Here is a 14483-nt window from a genome sequence, read left to right as displayed (position 1 = left end):
GGGTGGGGTGGGGTGGGGTACAGAATGGCAGCCACAAACAGGTGGAGAATGTTCAGCTTGTGCAAAGTGGCCTTTTGGGGGAGGGGGGAAAAATCACAGAGATTTGCTCCGTAAAAAAAATGTTGTCTAAGAAATTCCAGCTCACCTGTAACCGACACTTTCCCGGGGCTGGTCGTTCTCTTACCTGGGCAATCACAGCTTCCACAGAGCCGAACCGTCGGTAGAACAGATAGTCGGCTTGAAGGTGAAGCAAGCAAGAGGTCCTTGAATAATCCCAGCTTCTCTTCTGCCGTTGCAAGTTGTCCATCTGTGGGGAAAAGATGGAGGTGGTCAGGCGGGGAAAGGAAGCATTGCAGAGAATTAAAGAGCATGAGAAGAGCGCTGACGGATCAGGGCAAATGTCCATTTAGCTGACAGTGGCAAGTCAGATACCTCTAGGAAGCCCCCCGCCCCCAATCTTTGCACCATGCCCAGCGATTGGTATTTAGAGGTAGTGTGCATCTGACCACAGAGGTTCAATTTAGCTAACAAGGTCAACAGCCAAAAAATCTGGCGGAATTATTTAGAATTGATGCCTCACTTTAAGAAGGCAATTAAGCAGAGCAAAAAGCAGAAGGCAGGAAAGAATAAGCATTTACCAGCCCCACATGCGCACAAGGCGTTCTTTACCAAAGAAGAGGTAAAAAAATAGTTTCCTCGCAATATTCTTTAGCGAAGAAGACGTAAAAAAGATTAGTTTACCCACAATATTCTTGCATAAAATTGCAGGTACAGTTTCAAAAGACAGTTTGTTTAGCCCATTTGTGATCTAGAACACTGGCAAGAATCATAGAATCATAGCATAGCAGAGTTGGAAGGGGCCTACAAGGCCATCTAGTCCAACCCCCTGCTCAATGCAGGAATCCACCCTAAAGCATCCCTGACAGATGGTTGTCCAGCTGCCTCTTGAAGGCCTCTAGGGTGGGAGAGCCCACCACCTCCCTAGGTAACTGGTTCCATTGTCGCACTGCTCTAACAGTCAAGAAGTTTTTCCTGATGTCCAGCTGGAATCTGGCTTCCTTTAACTTGAGCCCGTTATTCCGTGTCATACACTCTGGGAGGATCGAGTAAACCCCCAAGTGCTCCCAGCAATGGGGGAGGTCAGAGAGAGGGAAAGACAGAGGAAGGAAGGGGAGGAGCAAAACCAAGCAATCACAGGAAACCACACTGTTGGCTATAGAGATCCAAAGGCTAGCTGTGGCCTAAATCCCCATGAACTAACTAACGGCAACACTGCCCCCTGTCAGTAACTTGCAGATGACGTTGCAATATTCCCAACAAAATAGACTTGCAGAATAGAAGCCTTGATGGATCAAACCATGGGTCTAGTTAGCCTGTAGAATCAGGATCTCTTCCCCACTCGGAGATTTAACATCAAGTGACCCAACATCTCCCCGTGAGGTCAACTCACAACAAGATCTTATGGGGAACAGGGAAGTAGATTCAGGGGGTTTAATCAGAGTTCATCTCCCTGGTCCCTGTATATACTGAAGCCAGCTGTGAGTTGGTCCACCTCTCAGGAGCGCTCCTGCGATGACGTGGCAGGATGCAGCAACACGGAAGCTGCCTCTGGCAAACCCGGGGCGGATGGCGCATGCGAATCCTTTGCAAACTGCAGCGGCTTCGCTTTGCTTATCATTGCATATAGACCTTGGCAGATCAACTGCATTCGTTCGTCATGGAGACCTGTCACTGCTCGCTCTCCCACGTGGTCGCTATTTTCTGTGTGTAGCGCATGAGCTGTGGGACAGCTTGGGCCGGACCTTGGGGGCAAAGTTCAGAGCCCAGGGGGGCCGCAGCAGAAGCAAATGTCATGTTATTCCTAGTCATGATGGTAATAGGACTTTAGAAGGGAAGGGAAGGAACCTCTCATGCAAGCACTGAGTCATTACTGACTCTTGGAGGGATGCCACCTTTCGCTGACGTTTTCTTGGCAGGCCTTATAGCGGGGTGGTTTGCCGTTGCCTTCCCCGGCCGTGATTACCTTTCCCCCAGCTAATTGGGTACTCATTTTACCGACCTTGGAAGGATGGAAGGCTGAGTCGACCCGAGCCGGCTGCCTGAAACCAGCTTCCACTGGGATTGAACTCAGGCCGTGGGGAGAGTTTCAGCTGCAGAAACTGCTGCTTTACCGCTCTGCGCCACACGAGGCTCATATAACAGGACTTTAGATGAGCTTGAAAAATGCAAAATTGCACATGCTCAGAGTATTGAGGGACCACCCACCGCCACGGAGAAAACTATTCCTCACCTTTGCTGTGAGTTCCCGCTGGAAATCCTGTAAATGTTGGTGCATTCTCTGAGCCAAAGATGCAGATTCGGAACCTCCCCAAAGTTGATAGTCTAACAGCGAAAAGCAGTATTTAAGGACGGCATTGCGGTATCAAGTTGACATGATGTAGCAAATGTTTTGTAGAGTAAACCATCCTGGGGTTGCCCTCCATCCCTTGCCAAAGACAGGAGTAGACACATGCAACATCTTGACTCCTGCATAGACCATGCACTGGGCAGGGACAGCTCCGGGTCTGAGGGGTTCCTCAGCAAAGTGCCCCCCTGGTGGTAGTGTCAGCAGTGCTCCGAATACCCACAATGCCCTCAAAGCTGCACGGCATTGTGGGAAATTAAAATGGCAGCTTCCAGATCACTATCAACCCTCGCAGCACTCCAGTCCAAAGAGTGATGGGCAGCTGAGTCTGGGAGCCGCCATTTTGATTTCCTACAATGCTCCTGATGTAGCTTCACTGCTGTGCATTGTGGGAAATTAAAATCATTACCCTAGGAAGGGAGAGCAGAGCAAAGTGGAGGGTCCTACGAATTGAGCCAGCCCGAGCTAAACTCCCAACTCTATTCGCTCTCTACCCAGATCCAACCCATATGAACAGATGGTGAAAAGCCAGAGAGAAATCTCTAGCCATTGACCCTAACCCTTTTGTCCACCCATAGAGGACAGAAATCTGCCAGACTTGCGAGTATATTCTTTTAATCTGCTTCGCTGAATGGAGGTTCATATGTCTGTTTGACTTTAACTTTCTTTAAATTGTCTAATAAATGTTTTAAAGTTTCATTGAGTTTGTTGGTCTGAGTGAAGTCAATCATTCTGAGTGTCTATCTCTGGATCTTCCTTTTCACCTACTATAGCGGGGAGTTTAAGGAGCATTGATGCAAGGTACTGCAGGAAACTCACGCTTCCAAGCAGCCTATGTTCTGTACCTCTTAAAATAAAAGTCACCTGAAAAATCCCCTTATACAGCTCTAGTTTGCAAAAGAAGCTGGAGTCACCTATGTCGTTCTCGTGGTGGATGAACGAATGACCTGGCGTAGTCTGGTTGGCAGCAGGTGCTCCAGCAGTTTCGATGTAAAATGTCCCGTTGTCCCGCGTCCGGATCCACCCTTCAAAAAGGCCGCCAATAATGGAACCATGGCAGGAGGAACCCGGCTCTCCTGTTTAAAAGATCATACCAGTCAGGTTGCATAGCACGGGCTAAAAAGATCAGTATTCTGTGCCTAAATCCTACAAGCTGCAGGTCACACACAAAAGCACATATGTTTTGCAGAGTTCATTCTGCTTGTATCATTCATAGAATCATAGAATAGCAGAGTTGGAAGGGACCTACAAGGCCCCCTGCTCAATGCAGGAATCCACCCTAAAGCATCCCCGACAGATGGTTGTCCAGCTGCCTCTTGAAGGCCTCTAGTGTGGGAGAGCCCACAACCTCCCTAGGTAACTGATTCCATTGTCGTACTGCTCTAGCAGTCAGGACGTTTTTCCTGATGTCCAGCCAGAATCTGGCTTCCTTTAACTTGAGCCCGTTATTCCGTGTCCTGCACTCTGGGAGGATCGAGAAGAGATCCTGGCCCTCCTCTGTGTGACAACCTTTTAAGTCTTTGAAGAGTGCTCTCATGTCTCCCCACAATCTTCTCTTTTCCAGGCTAAACATGCCCAGTTCTTTCAGTCTCTCTTCATAGGGCTTTGTTTCCAGACCCCTGATCATCCTGGTTGCCCTCCTCTGAACACGCTCCAGCTTGTCTGCTTCCTTCTTGAATTGTGGAGCCCAGAACTGGACGCAATACTCTAGATGAGGCCTAACCAGGGCCGAATAGAGAGGAACCAGGACCTCACGTGATTTGGAAGCTATACTTCTATGAATGCAGCCCAAAATAGCATTTGCCTTTCTTGCAGCCATATCGCACTGTTGGCTCCTATTCAGCTTGCGATCCACAACAATTCCAAGATCTTTCTCGTTTGTAGTATTCATGGAAAGAGGCGAAGTGCTGTGCAAGCTAACCCCCACCCTGACTTCTCACAAACACACTCTCACATTTTCACTGACTTAGGGACTAGAAGCATGATTTAAGAAAAGAAAAGAAGAGATGTTCAGATTGCTAAATTCTGTACCCAATATGTATTCCTTACAAGATTGCTATGCCATCTTTCAGCCAATGCCCCTCAAGTCAGTGTACAATACTTATTTTTAAAATCAACTTAAAAGCAGAGCAACAAAATATGCGAGAGTGAAACCAGCTATCAGCTCTTCGTTAAAGCACGGCAGAACCAAGAGGGTCTGCCGTGCTTGCCAAAGCTTGCCTGATGCCGTTAGGGAGGGAGTTCTATAAGCTGGGTGCCCCCACAGAAAAGGCCCTGTAGCAGGTTCTGTCCTGGGAGAGAAGAGAAAAGAAATATGGAGGAAGGAAAAGGAAGGAAGGAAGGTGAGTCGGAGAGACAGACAGGGAAGACAGACATCTTTGACTTTTTGAGAAACTGGTATCTTCCCAAGAACTATTTTATACTTTTTTCTTTTCTTTTTTTACCTTCCAAGTCACCAGAGTAAATGAAAGAGACATCCATGGGCCCTGAGGTACCCTTCCTGGTGATTTCAAAGCCCCTCGCAAAAGCACTCGTGTCCCGTCGGAGTCTCAGCCTGAAGACCCTGCAACACGGTGTCCCAAGAACACGCCATGAGCTGATGGAATTCATTTTCACAAAATGTGGCAAAAGCCACCGCTAGTACTGGGTGGCTTTATCGTTTGCAAGTAAATTTATTTATTTATTTAAGGATTTTTATGCCGCCATTCAGCCCAAAAAGGCTCTCACGGCGGCTTACAAAAGTATTTCTTGACAGTCCCTGCGCACAGGCTTACAATCTAAAAGACATGACACAAAAGGAAAGGGGATTGGGAGGGAGGAGGGAGGAGGGGGGAAAGGGGAAAGGAAAGCAAATTCAGGCACTACAATCTTAGTTGCAAAGTTCAGCAGTTACAGTTGACAGCAGGATGGAGGGGGCTCTCAGCTGGAGCTGGACCCAGGCACAATGGAGAGGTGCCTGGCTGCTGCTTCCTCCCTCACTGGTGGCCTCTGCAGTGTCAGTTGGTAGCAGGATGGAGGGGGCTCTGAGCTGGAGCTGGACCCAGGCACGGTGGAGAGGTGCCTGGCTGCTGCTTCCTCCCTCACTGGTGGCCTCTCCAGAGACAGTTGGTAGCAGGAGGGAGGGGGCTCTCAGCTGGAGCTGGACCCAGGCACGATGGAGAGGTGCCTGGCTGCTGCTTCCTCCCTCACTGGTGGCCTCTCCAGAGACAGTTGGTAGCAGGAGGGAGGGGGCTCTCAGCTGGAGCTGGACCCAGGCACGATGGAGAGGTGCCTGGCTGCTGCTTCCTCCCTCACTGGTGGCCTCTCCAGAGACAGTTGGTGGCAGGAGGGAGGGGGCTCTCAGCTGGAGCTGGACCCAGGCATGGTGGAGAAAAAAAATAGGAAAAAAAATTCATGGAGAAGAGGTGTCTCTCTATCAAACTATGGAAGTCACTTCTGCAAGATGTAGAGCTCCATCCAATGCATGTTTTATTACACGCTCTTTACTGGGCACTCATGGATTTCCTGGAGGTCCCTCCTATGACACTGTCTGCCTACCGTGCGCCTTCTGCCCCTCCTTGTGCCGCAAGAAAAACCAGAAAAAGTCCAGTTGCTGCTCTCTCCTGCTGTGTGGGAGAGAAGTAGCATGATCACAATGCCTGACTGAATGAGCCTCGTGCTCCTTGTTTACTTCCTGTTTTCAAACGGGAAGTAACTGAGTGACGAAACCAGGAGCGGAAAAGCCACGGTCGCCAGCGTTTTTCCCCAGGTGTGATGGCGCTTGTAGTGATGCACACCAACCAGGATGGCTTTAAAAGGGGGTTGGATCAATGACCTTAGGGTCTGGGCAGGTACATATGGGAGGAGATGATCTTTCAGGTAACCTGGACCCAAGCCGCTTTGAATGTTAATACCAGCACTTTGAATCAGGCCTGGACTGGCTGTCCGTGAAGTTCCCTAGATAGTCACACACCCCTTTTCTAAGACCACCAATCATCTGGCATTTCCCCAGCTTTTGTGTGTCTTCCACCCCGTTCTAAAAAGTTTAAATGCTTCTGCTACGGGTTTAGTGATGGGCAAGAAGAGCTCAAAGCTACACCAGGCTGGTAGTTTCCATAGTTCTGGTCTTCATGCATTTGCTTTTAGACTAGAACTCAGCCTTTGGGCTGAAATGGGTCCAGAGCCCAGGAGTCTAGGCGGTGACTGGCTCCGTCTCGCCAGGATTTCAGAAATGGGTCTTCTCTGATAGGGTTCCAGCGTCTGAGCGAGCATGCTTAAGCCGGCAGCCTTAGCGAACGTTCTTCAGTTTGGGATTTTGGCCATGTGAAAAGTGCTAGTAACCCCAGTGACCCAACATTGAGATCTTCTGGAGAAGTCCTTCTTTCAATCCCACCTTCTTCACAGGCACGCTTGGTGGGAACATGGGAGAGGGCCTTCTCGGTGGCTGCTCCGGTGCTCTGGAACTCTCTTCCCGGGGAAGCTAGGCTGGCTCCCTCCTTGATGGGCTTTCGGAAGCCGGCTAAAACTTTTTTGTTCCAGCAGGCCTTTTGGAGAATAATCCGGCCCTCCATCTATGTCAATGTCTTATAATTTTGTTGTGTATTTTAAATGTTTATGGTTTTGTTTCCCCTCCCTCCATGTATATTTTAAACTTTGTAAGGCCGCCTTGAGGCCCAGCATTGGGCAAAAGGTGGGATACTACTACTACTACTACTACTACTACTAATAATAATAATAATAATAATAATAATAATAATAACCCCAGAGGTCCAGCAACGGGGAAGAGGGATGAACTACAGGTCAGGGCAAAATGGACGTGTTTCCTCCCGTTTGTGTACTTCCGGGAGCAGCCTTCCCCGGTGGTATATGTTGGACTACAACACCCATTATCCCCAGCCACGCTGGCCGTGGATGTCGGCGTTGCAGTCCAGCACATCTAGAAAGAGGCTGAAAACAGCACATCTTCTGGGCTTTTAAACAGTGGGCGTTACTAGCATACTCTTGGTTTTCCGGTGGAATGTCACTGGATATTTATTTATTTATTTATATTCCCCTCATTCAAAAGGTAGGCTACAGAACGGCCGATGGTGCAACCGGACCTTTGGTAGGCTTGGAACTCCAGCAAAACTGGTCCCCCGTCGTCGTCTTCCTCCCTCGCCTCACGGTGCATCCTCTCCAAGGCGCCTCTGTCGTAAGAAAGCCTCTCCTGGTACTTTACGAAGGCCCTCCGCTGCCCTGCCTCGTTGGCTGAAGAGGAGAGGAAGAGAAGAGAGGAAGCAAGCGTGTCCAATCCCCCAACCATTTTCCTCAGCTGCTCTTTCCCAGAACTCCACGCCTCCTCCATCTGTCTGCTCTTCGAGTCCCTGCGTCTCAAAACACGGCGTCCAGTGCCTCACTGGCTTCAAACTCACAGCCCTCTGGATTCCCTTTTCCCAGCTTCAGAGGCGGTCCTCAGATATGGACTTCAAATAGAGGACTGTTCTCCGTAAAAAAAAAAAAAAAGACATATGGCCACCCTAAATTGTGCATCTTTGGTGAAAGAAATGAAAGGTGATTGTTGTTTTGGCTGGGTTAGACTGCAGAAGATGCAGGATGTAGGGTGGCCACGTGTCTTCTTTGACAGAGAACAGTCCTCTATTTGGAGGGCTGGCCAGTGCAAGTCCAGTTTAAAGAGAACCATCCAAAAGAAGCAAGGCACACAGCACACCTACTCAAAGCCTTCAAAACTACGGTGGAACATCCTGTATTTCTATTTCAAATGTACTAATGATTTCCAAATTTACATCTACACAAAAACGTTAGCATATGCAAATTGATATCTGCCTTTGTCCTCTTTTTGGGGTGATGTGTTCTCTTTCTTGCCGATTCACACTCGAATTCTACTGCTGACACCTTCCCCCAAAAGCAGTAAGAATATTCACAGGCATTCTGTGATGTCACAGCAGCCTAGCCAATGGGTGAGAGGGATTCAACAATCAGTGATTGAGCCAGACACACAAATGCACAAACACACTGCGGCTTACAAGCTTTTAAAATTAAATATCCCAATTCCAATGACATTCACAACTAGGGGGCATTATAAAAAGTGTGAACGAGAATAGTATCTGAATGGTTTTGCAAATATAGCTTGAGTTTTGACTTTTTTTTTTTCATTTTAAACTTTGTAAGTAACTTCCCTTATTGCATTTTTATACTGCCCAATAGCCTAAGCTCTGTGGGCAGTTTACAAAAATTACAAACAGTATAAAAGCATAATATAAAATACGATAGAAAAACACAAGCAGGATGAAATCAAGCAGCAATGCAGAAATTAATACAGATTTGTCACACAGAGGAGGGCCAGGATCTCTTCTCGATCCTCCCAGAGTGCAGGACACGGAATAACGGGCTCAAGTTACAGGAAGCCAGATTCCGGCTGGACATCAGGAAAAACTTCCTGACTGTTAGAGCAGTGTGACGGTGGAACCAGTGACCTAGGGAGGTTGTGGGCTCTCCCACACTAGAGGCCTTCAAGAGGCAGCTGGACAACCGTCTGTCAGGGATGCTTTAAGGTGGATTCCTGCATTGAGCAGGGGGTTGGACTAGATGGCCTTGTAGGCCCCTTCCAACTCTGCTATTCTATGATTCTATGAAATTTAAAACAGCAGAGTTAAAATTCAGTTGCTAGACTGTTAAAATGCTGAGAAAATCAAAAGGCCTTCACCTGGCATCTAAAAGCATATAATGTAGGTGCCAAGCGAACCTCCTTAGGGAGCTCATTCCACAGCCGGGGTGCCACAGCGGAGAAGGCCCTGCTCCTGGTAGCCCCTTGCCTCACTTCCTTTGGCAGGGGCTCACAGAGAAGGACCCCCTGAAGATGATCTTAGAGTCTAGGCAGCAACATATGGGAGGAGGCGTTCCTTCGGATAGCCTGGCCCCAAGCCATTCCTTACACAAATAACAAACACAACCCAGCCGCAAACTAAAACTCTGGAAGTTTTCTAACTAAACATCTTTGCCGGCCCCGACATAGACACAGTAAATCCGAGGGGGTGTTTTTATGGACTGCAGGAATAACATGATCTTAAGATCTCACCTTGATTAATCAAGAGTTTAATAAAGCCTGCAGATTTCTGGGACTGAATCAAAGGAGGTTATCGAGTCACAAAGAATGAAAAAACCCAAAATCCTACCTGTGCCAGTGGTTTGAGAGAGAACCGTGTGCCAAAAAGGCAAACTTAAACACCAGAAAAATGCCATGGCTCGAGAGAGAGTGCTCTCTTTTGCTCCCCGGATTAAGGTGTGTCAAATTCAACGAAGATTCGTCATGGGAGGAAAATGGCTCTTGAGCACAGGAAGCATCAAGCACAGACTTGTTATTTCATCAAAAAAGGCTGCCTGGAGGGGCCTCTTAGAACAGTTGAGCCTAGTCACATTCGTCCCCACTTCTTTGGGGTGGGAAGACCAGGAAACAACGGAAATTCTCACGGAGAGGGTCCCTCAGGTCTGACAAATTTTAATGCTCCTCAGTACTAATAAAAAATAATACTCAAAGGAACTCCCCCCCCCCTCCCCATGTCCGTGTGACATCCCTCCTTAATCGTTGCTACACTCTCCGTACTTCTGCTCTTTCAAGCCTAATGTCACCCAAACTGGCCATAACTACGTCTTGTGGTAGTGAATTCCAGAGTTTAACTCTGTGCTGTGATGGGGTTCTTCTGTTGATCTGTCCTGAATCTCCCACCAATCAGTTTCCTGGGATGGTGACCCCATTGGGTTCTCTCCTGCCCCCACACCATTTATAACCTCTTTTCCCTTCCTGAAACATTAGCATGTTTTCAACCCTGATAAAACCCCCTCAATACTCTGAGCATGTGCAATTTTGCATTTTTCAAGTTCATCTAAAGTCCTATTACCATCACGACTAGGAATAACATGACATTTGCTTCTGCTGGGCTCTGGACTTTGCCCCCAAGGTCCGGCCCAAGCTGTCCCACGGCTCATGCGCTACACGTGGTGCAGTGACACGTCTCCATGACGAACGAATGCAGTTGATCTGCCAAGGTTTATATGCAATGACAAGCAAAGCGAAGCCGCTGCAGTTTGCAAAGGATTCGCATGCGCCATCCGCCCCGGGTTTGCCAGAGGCAGCTTCCGTGTTGCTGCATCCTGCCACGTCATCGCAGGAGCGCTCCTGAGAGGTGGACCAACTCACAGCTGGCTTCAGTATATACAGGGACCAGGGAGATGAATTCTGATTATGAGTTGACCTCTCGGGGAGATGTTGGGTCACTTGATGTTAAATCTCCGAGAGGCTAAGAGATCCTTTATTCTACAGGCCAAATCTTGACTCCGCCGTATGTATGTCTGTTTTGTGTGGTCTGCACTAGGGCTGTGCTCCGATTCGGATAGCCAATCCGGAGCGGAACGACCCGCCTCTGCCAAAGGCAGATCCAGATTGGGTCGGGGGAGCTGTGGATCAAGGTGAAGCGGTTCGTCTCCATCCGGAGCTCTGAACACGGGGGAGGAGGGGGCTCACCTAGCACCACTGCAGTCCATGCAGTAATGGCAGAGCCAGGTAAGGGGGCGAGGGGCTTATTCAGACCCCATTTTGCCCCCGCTTCCCCACTTACCTGCCTCCGCCGCCCGTTGTGGAGGCAAGTAAGTAGGGAAGGGGGGGGGCAAAATGTCAACCCGCCCCTCCGGATCTTGCTCCGTGGAGCGGGGCAGGGTTGGCCCGATCTGAAAGTTGCGGATCGGGTCACAAAGCGGTTCGGGGGTGGTGGTGGGTGTCGTCCATGCACACCCCTAGTTTTCACCCTATCGGACTGCAAGAGGGGGCTGACATGACCAATTCCTCTGTAGCTCTGGTCTCTAGAGCTGCTAGTGGTGGGGGCAGTGGGATATGTCAGAGTCTCACTTTTTCCCTGGCAGGCTGCTGGGAATTCTTAAGATCCCTGAGGCTGGATCAGGCCCAGGGTCCACCTAGTCCAGCACTCTGTCCACACAGGGGCCAACTAGCTCTCGGCCAGGGACCAACAAAGCAGGACATGGTGAAACAGCACCCTCTCACCCATGTGCCCCAGCAACGGGTGTATATAGGCTTACTATCTCTGATACTGGAGGTAGCACAGAGCCCTCAGGGCGAGTAGCCATGGATAGCCTTCTCCTCCCTTTTCAAACCATCCAAATTGGTGGCCATCACTACACCTTGTGGCAGTGAGTTGCATAGTTTGACTATGAGCTGTGTGAAGAAGTCCTTTTTATTTCTCCTGAGTCTTCCACCAATCGGCTTCATGGGATGATGACCCCATCGGGTTTGAGCATTAAGGGAGAGAGGGGAAAATGCCTCCCTCTCCACATTCTCTACACCATGCGTGATTTTGTACAGCTCTATCCGGTCTCCCCTCAGCCTTTTTTCTAAGCTGAACAATCCCAGCTCTTGTAACCTTCCTTTATGCTCCAGCCCCTTGATCATTTCTGTTGCCCTTTCTACACTCCCCCCCCCCCCAGCTCTACAATATCTTTTTTTTAGGCGTGGGGACCAGAAGTGCACACAGTCTTTCAATCGTAATTCTCTGCACACAGAAATCTAGTGTGCCTGGGAGAAGCACCCCACCCTAGCCCTCGTTATCTCTCTGATAGGCTACCTTCAAGCCTCCAATTCACTCCAGAATCCAATACAAACTTCTCCTGTTGACCTTCAAAGCTTTTCAAGGCCTAGCTCCTGCCTATCTCTCCTCTCTCATCTCACACTATTGCCCCGCTCATGCGCTTCGCTCCTCTGATGCCCTGTTTCTCACCTGCCCAAGGGTCTCTACTTCCCTTGCTCGGCTTCGTCCATTTTCTTCTGCTGCCCCTTACGCCTGGGACGCTCTTCCAGAACATTTGAGAACTACAAACTCAATCACAGCTTTCAAAACTCAGCTAAAAACCTTTCTGGTTCCCTATAGCTTTTAAATATTGAGTTTGTTCTGACTATATACTGTTTAGCTTCACCCTACCCAGTGCCCGTTTTCACTTCCCTGTGCCTGTTTGCATTCTCTTTCCCTCCTTATTGTTTACTACAACTTTATTAGATTGTAAGCCTATGCGGCAGGGTCTTGCTATTTACTGTGTAATCTGTACAGCACCATGTACATTGATGGTGCTATATAAATAAATAATAATAATAATAAAAAGAACTCAGAAACGACAGCCAAGTAATTGTAAACGGTTTATTTATAGAAAATGGAATGCCTCATAAAAGAAACACACTTTCTTTTAAAGGGAGGGCGGGGGATGAGTGGGCGTAGGGGGGCAACACATACAGGAACACATTACGAAAAACCGAACGGCTTCACACATCGAGCGATGAAGTAAAACAATGAAGGTTAAACTCAAAGAAGTCACAGTCAGTGGGACACTGAGCAGTAGTGTAGCATTTCCCCCCCCCCCATCTCCCCGCGTCTCTGTTGCCATTTGTACAGTTAAAAAAATGCTAAAACATTCAATAGCGGCGGCTGAACCTGTCCTGTCCCGAGAAGCCTTCGCCGGGCGATGCCTGGCCCTGCGGATCGCTCTGCATGAATCCCCCCCTCCTAGAAAGAGAGCAGAAACAAAACGTTCCGTGAGCCGCCGTGCCCTGGACAACACAATGTGCCCAGACTCAAAGCTATAACGGGTCCTGGAGTTAGGACTTGACTGGCAGGGTGTTCAGTGGTCCATCAAAGGTAGAGGCTGTAGAGCCCGCTGGTGTTCCAAGGCAGGAAACCTCTCCATCCTAATAAGTCAGTTTGGCGTTGCTCCCTAACTCAGAATAAAGGTGGAGCCCATGACCCTCCTCCTCCCCATTTTGTTTTCACAACAACTCTGCGGGGTTGGTTAGGCTGAGAGTCGAGTCACCCAGGGAGCTCTGTGGCCGAACGGGGACTTGAACTCGGGTCGGGGTGTCCCTAATCTCAGCCCAACACTCTAACCACTCCAGCACACTGCCTCACTTCGCCCTCCACTTTACAGGAGGCGTGCCTGACAGAATTCTGCATTTCCAGGCCTCGTTTCTTTCAACACACGATCCGGCGGAAAGAGGGGTCAAAAGCAAGCTTTCAAATGGCACTGAACTCTCCAAGCGTAGATCAAAAGCAATTTCTTTAAAAAGTGGTGGGTTTTTTTTTAATGTTAATTGGGTAATGCTGAAGGTTTTTTGCTTTTTATCAGTCCGTTGGTTTCTGTTCACCACTCTGCTGCTAAGATCATCTTCTTGGCTCGCTGCTCTGACTATGTTACTCCACTTCTGAAATCTCTTCATTGGCTTCCAATTCACTCCAGAATCCAATATAAACTTCTCCTGTTGACCTAAAAAGCTTTTCACTGTCTAGCTCCTTCCTATCTCTCCTCTCTCATCTCACACTATTGCCCCGCTCGTGCTCTTCGCTCCTCTGATGCCATGTTTCTCATCTGCCCAAGGGTCTCTCCTTCCCTTGCTCGGCTTCGTCCATTTTCTTCCGCTGCCCCTTACGCCTGGAACGCTCTTCCAGAACATTTCAGAACTACAAGTTCAATCGCAGCTTTTAAAGCTCCGCTAAAAACTTTTCTTTTTCCTAAAGCTTTTAAAACTTGATTTTGTTCTGACTTTTATACTGCCTGTTTGGTGCATTCTCTTCCCCTCCTTATTGTTTTATTATGATTTTATTAGAATGTAAGCCTATGCGGCAGGGTCTTGCTATTTAATGTTTTACTCTGTACAGCACCGTGTACATTGATGGTGCTATATAAATAAATAATAATAATAATAATAATAAGGAAGAATAGTGGTAACTGGATCGAAAGAGGTTTCGTTGGTTGCACAGTCCTTCTCTCCCCCCGGAACGAGAGGCAAAAAGAAACCTCTAACAAGTTAATATTCAGCCAGGGTTCAAAGTTAAATTGCAAAGGGATTTTCCCACCTCTAACGCAATACTGGGCCTCACAGGATTCTTGCAAGGGAGCACTTTGGGCAATGCAATGCAACGCAACGAGGTCATGCAAAAGTAGTCTGCGTTATTAACAGAGCTGGAGATGAGTTTTTTTTCTTGAGTTAGGAAGGAAGGGAAGGAAGAAGCAGGAGAAACTAGACACCAGATGCAGAATGAGAAAAAGGCTA

At 48.5% G+C, this 14483-nt stretch overlaps 2 protein-coding genes across 2 annotated transcripts in view; both read right to left on the bottom strand.

Annotated features, from left to right (window-relative positions):
• The window catches only part of LOC134413185 (disintegrin and metalloproteinase domain-containing protein 10-like), a 30424-nt gene extending 20802 nt beyond the window's left edge, over positions 1-9622 (bottom strand). Inside the window, exons 1-6 of the mRNA XM_063147314.1 lie at positions 9556-9622; positions 7483-7630; positions 4849-4967; positions 3319-3480; positions 2291-2382; positions 185-307 (exon numbers count right to left, since the gene is read on the bottom strand). Coding sequence (XP_063003384.1) covers positions 185-307; positions 2291-2382; positions 3319-3480; positions 4849-4967; positions 7483-7630; positions 9556-9622 — 711 coding nt within the window. The remainder of the gene's footprint in view (positions 1-184; positions 308-2290; positions 2383-3318; positions 3481-4848; positions 4968-7482; positions 7631-9555) is intronic.
• A 3174-nt stretch (positions 9623-12796) lies between these two features.
• Positions 12797-14483, bottom strand: part of LOC134412980 (scaffold attachment factor B1-like) — a 42108-nt gene continuing 40421 nt past the window's right edge. The window contains exon 21 of the mRNA XM_063146994.1: positions 12797-12942. Within this exon, the coding sequence (XP_063003064.1) occupies positions 12852-12942 (91 nt within the window). The 3' untranslated portion in view covers positions 12797-12851. The remainder of the gene's footprint in view (positions 12943-14483) is intronic.

This window comes from Elgaria multicarinata, chromosome 23, assembly GCF_023053635.1.
Source record: "Elgaria multicarinata webbii isolate HBS135686 ecotype San Diego chromosome 23, rElgMul1.1.pri, whole genome shotgun sequence".
NCBI classification, from domain to species: Eukaryota; Metazoa; Chordata; class Lepidosauria; order Squamata; family Anguidae; genus Elgaria; species Elgaria multicarinata.
This window is presented reverse-complemented; position numbering and strand designations above follow the sequence as displayed.